At 52.1% G+C, this 16,364-nt stretch overlaps 1 protein-coding gene across 1 annotated transcript in view; it reads left to right on the top strand.

The window, feature by feature from the left end:
• Positions 1-9,899: 9,899 nt before the first annotated feature.
• The window catches only part of NKAIN1 (sodium/potassium transporting ATPase interacting 1), a 39,765-nt gene continuing 33,300 nt past the window's right edge, over positions 9,900-16,364 (top strand). Inside the window, exon 1 of the mRNA XM_072750438.1 lies at positions 9,900-10,050. Within this exon, the coding sequence (XP_072606539.1) occupies positions 9,997-10,050 (54 nt within the window). The 5' untranslated portion in view covers positions 9,900-9,996. The remainder of the gene's footprint in view (positions 10,051-16,364) is intronic.

Below are 16,364 nucleotides of genomic sequence, written 5' to 3' on the forward strand. Positions count from 1 at the left end.
AGGAGAGGAAACAGAGAAAGTACTGATTTCCCAAGATCACGTGCATATTATTAAGTCGGGTCTTGCTCACTCAAGAGGGAGTTATTTAACACCTCTCTGTGACAAGTGCTGTGCTGGGTTCTAAGAATACAGAAATGACAGGGCAAAATGGTGAGGAGAAAAACAAGCCAGGGTCTGTCATAGTTTTCCCCTTAAGTGTCCTCAATGCCAGAGGAGAATGAACTGGGGCAGAAGGAGAGACTTGAAATTAATAACTTTGAAATTATACCTTGAATCTAAAATGTAAAACCCTCCCCCGTTTCAAACAAAAATTGAAAGATTAGTGCAGCCCGGGTGGCTCAGCGGTTTGGCGCTGCCTTCAGCCCAGGACCTGATCCTAGAGACCTAGGATCGAGTACCACATCGGGCTTCCTGCATGGAGCCTGCTTCTCCCTCTGCCAGTGTCTCTGTCTCTCTTTCTCTCTCTGTCTCTCATGAATAAATAAAATCTTAAAAAAAAAAGAAAGATTAATATAGTGAATATATATACCCCACCCAGATTCAATAATTCAGTAATTTCTATCTCTGTCATACACACATATACACAACTTTCAATGATGACTGAGAATAAGAGACATCATAATTCTTCACTCCCAATATTCCCTAATTTTTGGGACTCTCCTAAGCATATTTTCCCATAACCACAGTAACATTACCAAACCTACAAAAATTAGCAGCAATTTCATAATACCATCTAACAATCGTATTAAAATTGCTTCCGGGATCCCTGGGTGGCGCAGCGGTTTAGCGCCTGCCTTTGGCCCAGGGCGCGATCCTGGAGACCCGGGATCGAGTCCCATGTCGGGCTCCTGGTGCATGGAGCCTGCTTCTCCCCCTGCCTGTGTCTCTGCCTCTCTCTCTCTCACTGTGTGCCTATCATAAATAAATAAAAATTTTTAAAAATTATAATTAAAAAAATAAAATTGCTTCCATGTCAAAAACATCTTTGATGGGCAGCCCCGGTGGCTCAGTGGTTTGGCACTGCTTTCAGCCCAGGGCATGATCCTGGAGACCTGGGATCGAGTCCCTCGTTGCATTCCCTGCGTGGAGCCTGCTTCTCCCTCTGCCTGTGTCTCTGCCTCTCTCTCTGTGTGTCTCTCATGAATGAATAAGTTGAATCTTAAAAAAAAAAAAATGTCTTTTATACTTATTTTTTCAATCTGGAAGCCATCAGGTTTCAGGTACCTGGCTATTCTGTCCCTCTCTAGTATCTCAACTCAGAGCAGTCCCCCTACCTTTTCCCTAGTGAAACTATTTATATGTATGTGGTTTTGCGTGCTGCTTCATAATGTAGCTGTGCTTGTTTTACATTAATAAATGTTTTAAATGACTGAGCACACCAAGTAAAATTGACACTCCAGGAAAAGTTACCACATATATCTGCTTTGTGTCATCTCATGTACTTGTTTTGGGAACAGATACAAATAAGTAACTCAATTAGAATCTAATCTGTCGGGATCCCTGGGTGGCTCAGCGGTTTGGCCCCCTGCCTTGGGCCCAGGGCATGATCTGGAGTCCCGGGATCGAGTCCTGCATTGAGTCCTGCATCGGGCTCCCTACACAGAGCCTGCTTCTCCCTCTGCCTCCCTCTCTCTGTGTCTCTCATAAATAAATAAAATCCTTAAAAAAAAAACAATCTTATCTGTCCTGTCAGAGGCGTACCTACAACCTAGGAGGCAGTGCCTGAGGAATTAGAGGAAGTTTTACTGAGGATCAGAATGTGGGGGAAGAGAGAGAGAGTGGGGAGCGGAGAGGCACAGCCTAGGTAGTGGGAAAAACAGATCACCAAATTGGTTGTGTTCAAAAATGACACGCGGCACCGGGTAGAAACAGCATGTTGGGGGAGTGGCAGGGAGATGAAGAGGAGCCTGGGGAAGCATGGAGCCAGATTGCAAAGGGTCTTGAAAGTTAGGGTGGCAGCTCTGGGCTCCTTCTGTAGAAAGGGAGCCAGCGGGATGCCTGGGTGGCTCAGCGGTTAAGTGTCTGCCTTCGGCTCAGGGAGTGATCCTGGAGATCCAGGATCAAGTCCCACGTCGGGCTCCCTGCATGGAGCCTGCTTCTCCCTCTGCCTGGGTCTCTGCCTCTCTCTCTGTGTCTCTCATGAATAAATAAATAAATAAATAAATAAATAAATAAATAAATCTTTAAAAAAAAAAAAAAAGAAAGAAAGAAAGAAAGAGAGCCAGCCAGCTGAGATTTCTGCCTACCTGGCACAGGAGGACAACCACACCTGAGGATGCTTGCAGTTCTGGGTACCCTCCCTGAAGACCGTTGTGAGGAACAGCTGTGGGAAGCAGGGAAGACAGATCACCGCTTCATACATCAAATGGCCACACTGGAAAAGAGAAAATGCTCTTATTCTGGGAGGCCTCAAAGTGCAGAGCCGAGACGAAGTGGACTATGAGAAAGCAGGTCCGCACTCAACAAAGAAAGCCACTGAATCAGAGCTGCCCACAGACAGCTCCATAGATGGTTCCTCCCCTCTGGAGGTGTGCAAGCGGAAGCTAGGTGACCACTAGACAGGAATGTCTGTGTTGTATTCCCCAGGGAGTATATTACAAAATACCTGTAAGCAGGTCCTGCCTGCAGACATTGTGTTTGACTGGGCTGGTGTGGGGCCCTGATTCGGGCTCAGGTGGTCTGCAGGTTGGGAGCCACGCTATTAGAGGACTCCCTTTCCAGCTCTACTCTTATAGGATTGTAGATTCTTTTTGCCTCAGACTCAAAGATAGCAAATTGAGGATCCAGTGAATTTTCTGTGGTGAAAGGATGCCTGGGTGAGGGGTGAGGAGCCAGAGGGGGCTGGGAATCCTGTCAGGGTCTGGGGGACCTGCTGGAGGCGTGAGGCCTGAGCTAATCCTGCCCGTCTTCCTATCCCCAAGGGGCTGGGGTAGGGGGAGCCTCTGGATGAGTGCAGCCCCCAGGGTAGCATAATTAGGCCCAGCCAAGTACGGGGCTGATAGGAGAGGCCATCATGGAGAGGCCATCTCGCCATGTCCCCAGCTCAGCTGGCCTGAGGGCAGACCTTAACTGGAAGCCCATGTGGCCACCAAGAGCTAGTGGAGAAGGAGATTTGTCTTGGGTATCCACAGATGCTGTGCTAGGTGTTCTGGACCCAGACATGGAGACGACTAGACCCTGCCCTATTCAGGTACACCCTGTTCCATCCTCTTCCTTTTCTCTCAACCATTCCTTCTTTTTTTTTTTTAATTTTTATTTATTTATGATAGAGAGAGAGAGAGAGAGGCAGAGACACAGGCAGAGGGAGAAACAGGCTCCATGCACCGGGAGCCCGACGTGGGATTCGATCCCGAGTCTCCAGGATCGCGCCCTGGGCCAAAGGCAGGCGCCAAACCGCTGCGCCACCCAGGGATCCCTCAACCATTCCTTCTTATCAGAGATTTCTTTTTCTTTTCTTTTAAGATTTGCTCTAAAACTGAGATTTTGAAGCCAGTTGGTTGGAGAGGAGTGGTGTCAGTAAGGAGGCAGGAGGAAGTAAAAAGTACATGCAGAAGTTAAAGAAAAGAAGGGGTCATAGTTCCCGAAACACACCTCCCTGTTCGCTGTTCAACGCTTCTGTGTCTGCACTTCTTTTTCTGCCTGACAGCCTAAATCTGAGTCAGCACCATTTTTTCTCTAAAGTGTTCCATCACTACCCAAGCCCAAGTAGAGTTAACCATTCTCTCCACCATCCTGTCTCTGCAACTTGTAGGCGCTTTGCCACCCTGCATGGCTGATAACTACCTGCTTATCTGTTCAGCCTCCCCAACAGGCCCAAGAGTCCCAAACTCAGATGCCATCAGGGGCCAGAGAGGGAAGGCAGATGGGTGAAGCTGCTGGGTTTAAGAAGATAAGCAGTTGTGGGGCGGTGGGGGGGCACCTGGGTGGCTCAGTTGTTGAGCGTCTGCCTTTGGCCCAGGTAATGATCCCAGGGTCCTGGGATCAAGTCCCACATAGGGCTCCCCGCAAGGAGCCTGCTTCTTCCTCTGCCTGTGTTTCTGCCTCTCTCTATGTGTCTCTCATGAATAAATAAATAAAATCTTTAAGAAGAAGAAGGAGAAGGAGAAGGAGAAGGAGAAGGAGAAGGAGAAGGAGAAGAGCAATGGGAGCACCTGACTGGCTCAGTCAGTGGAGCACACAACTCTTGATCTCAGGGTTGTGAGTTCAAGACCCACATTGGGTGTAGAGATTACTTTTAAAAATAGCAAGAAGAGGGAGATCCAAAAAAAAAAAAAAAGAAGAAGAAGAAGAAGAAGAAGAGGGAGATCCCTGGGTGGCTCCGCGGTTTAGCGCCTGCCTTTGGCCCAGGGCATGATCCTGGAGTCCTGGGATCCAGTCCCACCTCAGGCTCCTTGCATGGAGCCTGCTTCTCCCTCTGCCTGTGTCTGTCTCTCATGAATAAATAAATAAAAATTTTAAATAAATAAATAAGCAAAAAATAGGAAGAAGAAAAAGAAGAGAAGAAGCAATAGACAGTGCCATCCCATTGGCCAGTGTGCTAACCCCCAAGCCTTTATCCCAAGGATTCTCAGGGGCACCTATCCTATTCGTTTTTGATCCCAGAGCTCCCAGTGCAGTACCCGGCCACGGTAATGGAACTGACCTGGAGGTCTTGAGGTCCAGCTCTCTTAATGTGTGGTGTGACTTAACAGAACTCATACGACCTCTCTGCCTTCCAGGTTCTCCCCTTCTTTATCTCTCCTTTCAGAAAAGGCCTTTTAAAGATCATCTGGGCCAGTAGTCTTCCCATGAGTCCCTGAGAGACTCTGGATTGAGGCACTGCTCTGGAGGCCTTCACAGGTGGTGAGGACAGACTGTCAGAGCAGGCTGCTGATCCTCTTTCCCCAAACGCACCAAAACAGTTCGACTTTTTGGTTTTAGACATGTATAATTTCTAAAAGGCTCTACTGGTAGGGGCACCTGGGTGGCTCCAAGATTAAGGGTCTGCCTTTGGCTCAGGTCGTACTCCCAGGGTCCTGGGATTGAGTCCCTCTTTGGGCTCCCCTCGGGGAGCCTGTTTCTCCCTCTGCCTGTGTCTCTGCCTCTTTCTCTGTGTCTCTCATGAGTAAGTAAATAAAATCTTGTAAAAATAAAAGAAATAAAAGGTTCTTCCGGATTTAAAAAAAAAAAACTTGAAAAGCACAAAGAACAGAACAGGAATGTTATAAATCAAGTGGTTCTGCTTGGGGGCAAATCTTGATTCTCCCCTGTGCCTGTTGTGTGACCCTGGGCAAGTGATCTAATCTCTCTGAGCCTCCGTTTCCTCGTCTGGAAAAAGGGGATGATGATGATTGCACCAACCTTAAAGGTTTGCTGGGAGGTTTAATGAGTTAATGTAGAGAAATCACTCAGAACAGTGCCTGGCCCAGAATGCTTAAGAGGTGTTAGCTATTGTGATACAATATAAAATATATTTGGTCTTTGTCCTCATTTCTGAGAGCTCCTAAAACTCCTGGAACTTCCTCAGTGATAAGATTGCCTTTTTTTTTTTTTTTAAGATTTTATTTATGCATTCATGAGAAACACACAGTGAGAGAGGCAGAGACATAGGCAGAGGGAGAAGCAGGCTCCCTGTGAGGAGCCCAACATGGGACTTGATCCCGAGACCCCGGGATCATGCCCTGAGCCGAAGGCAGACAGACACTCAACCGCTGAACCACCCAGGCGTCCCTAGATTCCTTTTCTTATTTGTGAGTCCCCTTGGATCACATCTGCATTTATTATAATGAAGTGACTTAGGATGGGACCCCCATCTGAATCAGGGTATGGCTGGTCACCAGACAGACCAACTGATTACAGTGGAAACTTTCAGCCACTCCCACTCATCTGTGGGAAAACCTGGGTTTAGAGGTGCCCTGCAGACTGACCTCTATAAAATCTCCTGAGCAGTGAGATCCAGAGCAGTTTCTGGGCTGGTGAACCTGCTAGGAGGGTGGTACACCCCAACTCCACAGGGACAGAAGTGCCCAGGACCCTTCCAGACATCGCCTTATATACTCTTCACCTGGCTGTTCATTTGTATCCTTTATATGAAGCCAATGAAGTAAGTAAAGTACCTTCCTGAGTTCTGTAAGCTGTTCTCAAGCAAATTATGGAACCTGAAGAGGAGGTCATGGGGACCCCCTGACTTGGAGCTGGTTGGTCAGTAGTAGGGGTGACCGGAGACTTGCAACTGGCATCTAAAGGGCAGGCGGTCTTGTGGGACTCACCCTGAGGCTGTGGGTCTGTGCTCAGTCTGAGTAGTCAGTGTCAGAATGGAAGTGAATTGTTGCACACAGCTGGTGCTGGAGAATTGGGTTGGTGTCAGAAAATACCCCAGAAACTATCGTTAGTGAGCACGGCCCATCCTCTAACGTGGAAGGAGAAATTAATAGGCTTAACATTTCAGCTATCTTATGAATGAACTTTCTCGGGAGCTTTCAGCATTGAGCCTCAGAGGGACTATGGTGGAAGATCCAGACCCTGTGACTTCAAGTGGTTCTGCTTGGGGGCAAATCTTGATTCTCCCCTGCCTGTTTGTTGTGTGACCCTGGGCGAGTGAGGGCAAAGGGGGAACTCCTTACCACCTCATAAATCTCAAGCCTGCAGCAGCTCCTCCTGTGCCTCTCTCCAGGCCTGACCATGACTGCCTCCTCACTCAGGAAGCGTGGGTATGCTCTGAATCATCTCTGTCCTTTATTTCTAAATCCTGCTTCGTTTGCCCCAATCTTTCCCTACTTGAGGGGTTAGTCATCCGTCATGCCTGCTATTACAAGCCCCTCTGGACGTCATCCCCAGCTCCTAAACCTCCCGTCTTTCAAAGCTGTTTCTGGCTATTTCTACAATTAGACCACCTTCCCCTTTAGAGCCCTGGACTTCCCAGGTGGTAGAGAGGGCACAAGGTGTGCTGACGCTTGAGACCAGGAAGGTTGGTCATTCATTCACCACATATTTGCTGACTCCTACCACGATCCAAGCCCTGTGGCATACAGAGATAGCTTATGACACAGTTGCTATTCCCATAGAGCTCACATCTATTGGAGGAAACAAGCAAGCAAAATCCAACAAGTACAGTAAATCCCGGGGAAAACTCTAATGAAGGTAGCACAGACCACTGCCAGCCCAAAGGTGGGGCACTGCCCTGGGACACAGGGTATCAAGGAAGGCCTCCGAGAGGAAGTGACTATTGAGCTGAGACTTGAAATTTGAAGTTCTCCAGGCTACAAATTTGGATGGGAGACGCACTCTAGGCAGAACAGAGTGTGCAAAGCATAGAAGAGGTCATGGTGTGGGCATGGTTTCATCCGGACAAGGCTTGGACTAAATGGAATGACCGAGGGCCAAGAGGCTAATTCTGCTGAGGTCAGACAGGCCATCCCTTGTCCCATGGGACAGACTTAAGAGTGACTCATCCAGGCCTTGGAACAGGGTGTCCCAGGTGTGATGTGATACAGGCAAGGGCTGGTCACAGCCCCAGTGGAACCCACTGTTATTGTAAGGATTAAATGAGATAATGTGTGTCAAGCGCCCGGCTCAGAGTCAGCACTCAATACATGGTGGCTATTATTGCTAATATTATTGAATCACATTGTTAGAGTCTCGGAAGAAGCTGGCAGAGGCTCATCTGGAAGAGGCCCCAAAGAGGATCTGCTAGAGAACCATTACATCTGCACCGAGGCTTCGTGGGGCTAGTTCTCATTCTTTTGTGGGAAACAGACTCTTTGAAGAATCTGATGAAAGCCGTGGAGCCTCTCCCCAGAAAAAGGCACATCTGCTCACATGAAGCTTTGCATATTATTTCAGGGACTTCACAGACTCCTGGAAGCCTGTCTAGTCACAGAACCTGGTTGGACACAGCTGTTACTCGCCAAGCATGGCTGAGAAAAGTTCCCACCGTTACCTCAGCTTATTATTCCAAGTGAAAACCTCAGCACAACTCTAGGAATATCCTGTGTGTTTTAATATACCAACGGCATGCCCAGGACTGACTGGTGGAGGGCGACCAGTGAAGAGACCCAGAGAGAAGGCGGGGCTGGCTTCTGGCTTCAGGGGCCCAGTCGTGCAGGGCTCTCCCTGTGTTCGATTTCATGCTCTGCTGGGTCATCGCCCTTAGCTTTTTAACAAGAAGCCTGCGTTTTCCTTTTGCACCGGACCCCACAAATTATGCAGCCGGTCCCTGGAGAAGATCATAATAATGCATTTGAGTGCTTACCATGTGAACAGCATACAAGTGGCGGTGCTGGGACTGGAACCCAGGCTGTTTGGGTCCTGAACCACGGGTCTGAATCTGTATCATGGTGCCGTCTGGGTTGGAAGGGCTAGTGAGCATGGAGAAGGCAGGAAGAACCGGCAACTTTCTGTTTCTTCTGCCGGGACGCTGTACTCCACCCCTGGGCCTCTCCTTCCCTATTGTCTTCTCAGCATTAACACCATTTCCCCCAGGAGGCCCATCTTGGTCTCCACACCTGGACTGCACCCCCTTATTGTCTTTTACTCCTTATTGTCCTGTAGAGTACTCACCAGAATCTGTCATTATGTACTTATTTGTATGTTTTCTTGTTGTCATGACCATCCCTCACTGGGCTGTTCTCTCAGTGGCTACAGTGACTGGTTCACCCCCTTACCCTCAGCGGAGAGCCTAGCACATAGGAGGAATTTCATAGATATAAGCAGGAAGGTGCCATTCACAGGATGGTCAGGTGGATGGGACAGAGAAGCCCAGAGGATGATGCAGGGATTCCCACCTGCGTGATGCTAAGGTAACTAGAGGAAGTTAGGAAAGAGGCAGGGAGGATGAAATGGATTTGGCACCTGTTTGGAAGTTGGAGTACTTTTGGGGGTGTCTTGAAGAAGGCAGTCTTCTGCTTTCTGACTTCCCACTGCAGCAGAGGCAGGGGCTGGTTAGGTGCTGGCCACAGTCTTCCGTCTCTGCCCTCAGGCATCTCAGCCACATGCCTCTGGGAGCTTGTCTATTCCCCGGACTGGGAGGCTCAGAGGGTTCTGGAACAGCACTGCAGGGCTGTCCTCTGGATCCTGGGGCCCCCAAGGGTGTGTATGCAGTAGAGGCTTGGTAAATGCCAGTAGAAGGAGAGAGGGAAGGACAAACGTATGACCAGACCCTGAGGACGTTGGACGTTGGCATGCGGAGCGGATCTGGGGACCAGGGTGCAAAGAGAGAGAGAGACAAGGCTGGAACCCTGGGGCCCCCGGGGCAGGTGGAGAGACCAGTGCTCCGGCACCCTCAGCAGGCCAGGCACAGGGCTAAGTGCTTTGTTGGCACAACTGCCTTTCACCTCCTTGGCAACTCGGAAGTGGACATCATTCCCACTTTGCTAGGAAAGCTGCGGCCCAGAGAGGGGACGCGACGCCCCCAAGGTCACACAGCGCGGGAGCGGCGAAGTCCGGGTCCGCCCCGGGGGCGGGGGCGGGGCGGGGCCGTCAGCCCCGAGGCGGGCGCCCCTCCCGGCCCCGCCCAGGGGCTCCCCGCTCCCCGCTCCCCTGCCCCCTCCCCTCCTCTCCCCTCCCCGCTGCTCCGCGGCCGCCCCGCCCCTCCCCCTCCCCCTCCCCTCCCCCTCCCCCCTCCCCGGCGGCGGCGGCGGCGGCGGAGCCACGTGGTGGGGCCGGGAAGCCGCGGCCGCCGAGCGCCCGGGCGGCCGCCCCAGCTGGGCAGTGCTGCTGTGCGCCGCGCCCCTCGCTCCGCGCGCCCCGCCAGCCGCCCCGGGGCAGGAGGCGCGCCAGGCGGCCGGGCGGCCAGACAAAGGAGCGCGGCGCGGCGGGGCCGGCGCGGGCCGACGGACCATGGACTCGCAGCGCGAGCGGCCGGCGCCGAGCACCCGGCGCCCCCGGGCCCGGCCCTAGGCGCCCGGCCCCGCCGCCCGGGGCGCGGCGCGGGGAGGACGCGGAGCCCGCGCGGCGCGGAGGAGCGGCGGCCGCCGAGCCGGGGGGGCGCCGCGAGGACGGCCGCGCGGCCCCGGAGCCATGGGCAAGTGCAGCGGGCGCTGCACGCTCGTCGCCTTCTGCTGCCTGCAGCTGGTGAGCGCGGGCGGCGGGCCGGGCCGGGCCGGGCCGGGCGGTGGGGCGCGGTCCCCGTCCCCGTGCGTGCGCCCGCCGCGAGCCGGGGTGGGGGCCGGAGTCGCGGGGCGGCCGGGCGGAGCCTGCGCTGCTGGCCGGGCTGCTCTTTGTGTGCGCTCCTCGCCCGGCGCTGCCCGGCCCCCGAGTGCGTCCTGCGCGCGGCGCGAGTGGCCTGCAGGGGGCCGGGGCCGCGGGGGCCGGGGCCGGGGGCCGCGGGGGCCGCGGGGGTGTGTCCCGGCTGCTCGGTCCCTGCCGAGGGTCTTCCTCTGGGCGACTCGGCGGCGCGGCTCTCCCTTGCTCCGGGCTGTGCCCGCGGGTTTCCCACCGAGTCCCTGCTCCTGTGCGCGCGTCTCGGGTTTCTCCCGGGTGTGCCTCCAGACCCCGCACCGTTTCTGGTGCACGTTGGGCGGCGTGTGTTGGGATCTCAGCCTCCAAGACCCGTTCCCTCCTCCTTTCTGCGCTTCCCGCCCGCCTTCACCCTCCTGTCTGGGCAGGCCCGGAACGGAGAGCCGCTCTCTGGAGAGGGTCACAGGGACCTGCGGGGTCCCGGGCGACTCTGACAAACTGGGTGCTGGCTGCCCTCCCTGCGCCGGCTGTGGCCACTGCAGCCGGGGGCGCTCCATCCGTCATCCGTTCAGCGGAGCGGCATGGGTGGGGACCGGCAGCCCAGCCCCGAGCCTGGGCTGGCACGGTGAGGGGTGGGGATACTTGGGGACCCCAGCATCTGAGAAACTGCGCAACCCCAGCTTAGGGAACCCCAGCTTAGGGAACTTGCCTCAGGGAGGCCGGTGGAGTGAATTTGGGGGACCAGTTCCGCTCTTCAATTCAAGCTCTGGCAGGTGAATTTGGGGAGCGGGTTAAGTAGAGGCCAGGGTCTCCTGCCCATCCTAGAGCTCAGGCGGGACAGCTAGAGGGTTTTGAAGCTGCGCTGAGCGTCTAGACCAGAGATGCACGGGGACGTGGGTGGGTAGAACTCCCACCTGAGTATGAGGCAGGGAAACCCAAGTGAGCCGCGCTGATGCCTGACTCCACAGCCTGGTCTGCACGGTGCCTGCTTCCGTGCCGCTCCTCCAGCACAGGTGCATACAGTAATGCAGAGTGAAGCTTTGAGTCTGGATGTGCAGATGTCCTCACTTATCCGGCTTCTCTCCTCTGGGAGACGCCAGCCCCAAACTTGCCATCCACAGACTTGCCCTCTTGGGCCGTGGTAAAAACAGCCAGGCCCTGAAGATGGTAGCCCTCCCTGCTCCCAGCTGTGGGACACAGGGCAAGTGACTTCCCTTCACTGGGCCGCCTTCCTCTGCTGGTCTGTAAATTGCTCATCCTTGGGGGTTGCAGAGGGGATTAAAGTCAGGTAGAATGGAAACTCCAGAAGGGCAGAGATTATCTGTTTTGTTCCACGCTAAATCCCCAGCAGCTGGAACAGTGCCTGACACTCCATTAATATTTGTAAAATAAATTAATGAATCAGTTATTCGGCAACTCCTGCTCACAGTAGAAACACCCTTCTTCATATACTTTGAGGAATAGAAAATGCCAAGAAATGATGAAACTTTTCAGAAGATTTTTGTTTGTTAATTTTTAAAATTTAAACGAGGACTTTATTGTTACAAAGGTAATATATATATATATATATATGTAAAAAATGAATCCATGAATAACCAAACAGAGCAGAACGCAAAGGTGCATTTCCTACTGAGCCCAGTCCCACACCCCAAGGAAGCACTGTTGGCAGTCTGGCACATTCTCTGCTGCTGCTGAAAACAATGGTTAGCTTTGGGGAGCATTTGCTAGGTGCTAGGTGCCCTTGTAAGCCCTTTTGTGTGTATTAACTCATTCATTCCTCATAAAAATCCTATAAAGTAACTTGCCCAAAGTTCTACAGTTAGAGCCAGGCTTTGAAACCAGGCATCTGGCCAGCATATTAAGCATATTCTGTTGCCTTCTTCTTTATATTAAAAAAAAAAAAAAAAAGCAGTTCTGGCCTGGAGCAACCCCAGGTCCCTCAGGAGGTCCATACTCCTTCCTGCCTCCCACTCACCTGCCTCCAGAGCTCTCCAGCTAAGCTAACTCAGCCCTTCCACTTAGAAGCTTCGACACCCTAGGGGCTCTGGAGTTAGGCAAGACCTGGGTGGGATTCTGGTTCTCCTGCATCTTGGCTGGGTGGCTTCAGGTCACTTGTGGGAGTTATGTGAGATAATTTGTGGGGAGAGGGTGCTTCAAGGAGGACGTGGAAATTGATCTGTTGCCTCTGTTGTTCTGTCTGGGTGGATTGCAGAGTGGGTCCCTGCAGATGACACTCACTCCCAGGAGCCTCTGCTGCTTGACGGCTCTGTAAGGTCCTCCTGGAGAGCTGGAATCCACCAGCCTGACATCATCCTAGAGGGAAGGGAGCCTGTTTTCTCATCCAGTGGAAAGAGGCCGAGGAGGCAAAGGCTGTTAAATTTTGCTCAGCTGAAAACTTTAGAAGAGGAACTGTCATTTTTCTCATTTGAATGGGGTTCGATCATTACAGTAAAACAGAGTAGTTGTAAACACTCCTGTAGTTGGGATAGACTTGCTGTGGGTGAGAGAGTAGGATGAATGTGTCCTGGGGGGGCGGGTAGGAGGAACAGATGGGGGCTGTACCATCCAGGTAGACATGTGTAGGGACACGGCTCTAGAGTTTGATAGGACAGACCTGGGTTCAAGTCCTGGTTTTGTCACTTCCTAGCTGTGTGATCTTTGGCAAGTGGCTTACCCTCTCTGAGCCACAGTCTTATCATTGGTTAGAGATAATAGAAACAGTTGCCAGGGCACCTGGGTGGCTCAGTGGTTGAGCATCTGCCTTTGGCTCATGTAGTGATCCCAGGGGTCCTGGGATCCTCCCTGCCGGGAGCCGCCTTCTCCCTCTGCCTGTGTCTCTGCCTCTCTCTCTCTGTCTCTCATGAATAAATAAATAAAATCTTATAAAAAAAAAAAAAAAAAGAAACAGTTGCCAATTCTTAGGGTTGTTGTGAGGACTAAATGCATATAATGAATTTAGCTCCGTGCCAGGCACAGAGTGAGCATTCAATGAACTATAGCTTCTTATAGTTACGTTAATGATATATATCATGGGGTGCTTTCCTGGAATTGTGGCTCACACATATCTAGGTACCCCCCCCACCCTTGCACTCTCTTGGTGGAAAGCAGCAGGTAGTTGGGCACTGAGCTGAGAGGCAGGAGGTTTGGATTCAAGTCTAGCTCTGGCACTGACATCCTATGAACTAAGGCCAGCTTTGTGCCACTGCAAGCCTTGATTTTTTCATCTGTGAAATGGGGAGATCCACTGGTCTGTGTCTCTGGGGTCCTGCCAGTCCTGCGCATCTGGGACAGCGGGATGATGGCTGGGCTGGCCTAGAGATTTCAGGGCATCTCAGTCCTCCTCCATTCTGTAGAACACCGTGGGTCCCTTCCTCTCCTGAGTTTTACTTGATGTATCTTGACCTTTTTAATGCTATTCACCTCCTAATTTTTATGTACTCTTTCCCCTCCCCCGTCCAAACCCTCCCCCCCCTTTTTTTTTCCGGGTCCACCTCCTTCCTGAAACCTTACAGGTCACCCTGTTCTTCCTGTAAGAAGATAAACTAAGAAGATTTGCCCAAGGGAATCCTCATTACTTTCTTCATCATCATCATTATCACTCCCATTTCTGGAGTCCTGTGCTAAGCACTTTATATGCATTACCTCATTTAACCAAATGAGCTTACATATGTAAAGCGTTTGGCAGAGTGCCTGGTACATGTTCTGCAATCGATAAATGTTAGCTGTCTCACTGTTTTTATCCTCATTGTTCTTCCATACCAGGAGGTGGATGTTCTCACTCTCCCTTATTTCAGATGAGGAGAGTGAGGCTCGGGCAGGTGAGGAAGTTTGCCCGAGGTCTCTAAGCTAGCCAGTGATGGACTGAGGATGTGTGTGCACTCTTCTGCTTGAGCAGAGAGCCACCTGTCTGCCAGCACCAGCCTGCTGTTCATGTTTATGCAACACGTGACCTCAGACAGGCCCCTTCACTACTTCCAGCCTCAGGTTCCTCATCTGAAAATGATAATAGTCCAGTAGGATCAGCCCTCGCCTGGCACTGCGGGCCTGTGAGTGCTCAGTAATACATCACTGCCATGGCTGTTCTTGTCCCGGCTCCGGGTGACCTTGGACATGTGCATTCACTCCTCTGGGCTCTCCTTTCTTCCTCCGGCAATGAGAAAGCCTTCCCTACTTTGTGGAGTTGTTAAAAGGGGCTAGCCAAATGCCACGCACATAGTAGGTATTCAGAAAAATGATGGTTTCGTTCCCTTCCTTTCTGGAAAGCTCTTTGCTTTCTGGAAGGTGGTGGGTGAGGGGGGAAATATGTAGCTTCCTGCTGAGCTGCGAGTAATGGTGTGAAACGTGGTCAACCTGATTGATGTCGTTATTAGCGGTAGTGATGGTAGAGACTGGAGGGAGATGGGCTCCTGCGGGGGGCCTGCGCTCTGAAGCAGCTATGCCTGCAAGCTGGCAGCCTCCTTGGGAGGGTCTGCTCTGCTCTGGGTGCTTCAGATCCTTAGGCCAGGCTTGGGAGTCTGAAGAACAGAGCACAAAAGTTGTCTAGGCCCCTGACCCTTTTAGCTCCTCATATCCTTTTGGACCACTGGGGTGGTCAGCTCCCTTTTGCAGATGGACAGGCTGAGGCCAAACAGCCTTCAAGACCCTTATGAGGTAAGCAGAGCCAGGTAGATGGTGAAGAGGGCCTCCAGGAAGCTTGGGGGACGGCCCGGGTTTGGCTCCTTTGTAGGGGTGGGCGGATGTGAGATCTGGGGATAAGCACCCCATAAACAGCAGCTGCTCTGAGATGTGGTGCAGGGGTTAGGAGCAGGGGTTAGGTGCAGGGTTAGGGTCAGAGACATTGCTGCCTTGCTTTGTGACTTCCAGACAGTCCCTTCCCCTCTCTGAGCCAGAGCCTCCCTCCTATAAAGTAGTCAGGACATCGGCCCCTACCCCGTGGCAGTTTGGGGGATTTAGAGGTCAGAGTCATCTCCATAAACTCTTTAAGTCTTAGTTTTTTCATGTGGGAAGTGTAATGATTCAGAGGGAAATAATAAAAGCAACTCCTACTTCCTTTTGTTCGGTGTCTCCAATGAGCCAGGCACTTTGTCTGCCTTGTCCCTGATTACTGTCTCAATCATCCAGGGTCACATGTAGAGCGGGCACAGAATAAGGATTCTTTTTTTTTTTTTTTTCTAAGATTTTATTTATTTAATCATGAGAGACACAGAGAGAGGCAGAGACACAGGTAGAGGGAGAAGCAGGCTCCCTTCAGGGAGCCTGATGTGAGACTTGATCCCAGGACCCCGGGATCACAACCTGAGCCGGAGGCAGACACTCAACCACTGAGCTGCCCAGGTGCCCCCAGAATGAGGATTCAAACCCAGACCTCGGACTCCATGGCTTCCACAGCGTGTGCCCCACTGTTCCCCCCCAGCAGGTGGGGATGCTGGACCTGGATGCATCTGGAGAAACCTAACCCTTTCCTCCGTTGCTAGGGGTTGTTACTAGGTGCCAGATTTGCTGAGCTGCTTGTCCCTGGTTCCTCCTCACCCCATCACCGTGCTGAGTGTAAAGTTGCTATGAGGCAGGTTGAGGGAAAGTTACCCAGGGAAGAAATTAACCTGTATTGGAGACCTGTGAGCCCTCATCACAACTCTGTGAGATAGGTGTGGTTTTTATACCCATTTACCGAGGCCTGAAGCATGAAGGGACTTGTCACCAAGGAAACAGAAGATACAGCCTGGGCCTCAGATGAGTGATCAAGGGGAAAAGATTTAAAGATGCTTGTAAAATCTGGATCAAGCAGAGATGGTCAGGTGTGATCATTGACATCTCTTCTCTCCTCTAGCCTCAAGAGGGTGTGGGTGATGGGAGAGCAAGTTGAGACCAGAGATGTGGTTTTTGTTGTGTGTGTGTGTGTGGTTTTTTTTTAATGTCTTTTTTTTTTTTAAAGTAATCTCTAAGCCCAGTATGGGGCTCGAACTCATGACCCTGAGACCAAGAGTTGCATGCTGTACCAACTGAGCCATCCGGGAGTGCTAGAAATGTGTTTATTAAAAGCTACTTCCTGGGGCGCCTGGGTGGCTCAGTCGGTTGGGCATCTGCCTTCAGCTCAAGTCATGATCCCGGGGTCCTGGGATCAAGCCCCACAGTGGGCTCCCTGCTCAGCAGGCAGCCTGCTTCTCCCTCTCCCTCTGCTGCTCCCTCTGCTTGTGCTCTCTTGCCCTCTC

This window comes from Vulpes vulpes, chromosome 2 (genome assembly GCF_048418805.1).
Source record: "Vulpes vulpes isolate BD-2025 chromosome 2, VulVul3, whole genome shotgun sequence".
NCBI classification, from domain to species: domain Eukaryota; kingdom Metazoa; phylum Chordata; class Mammalia; order Carnivora; family Canidae; genus Vulpes; species Vulpes vulpes.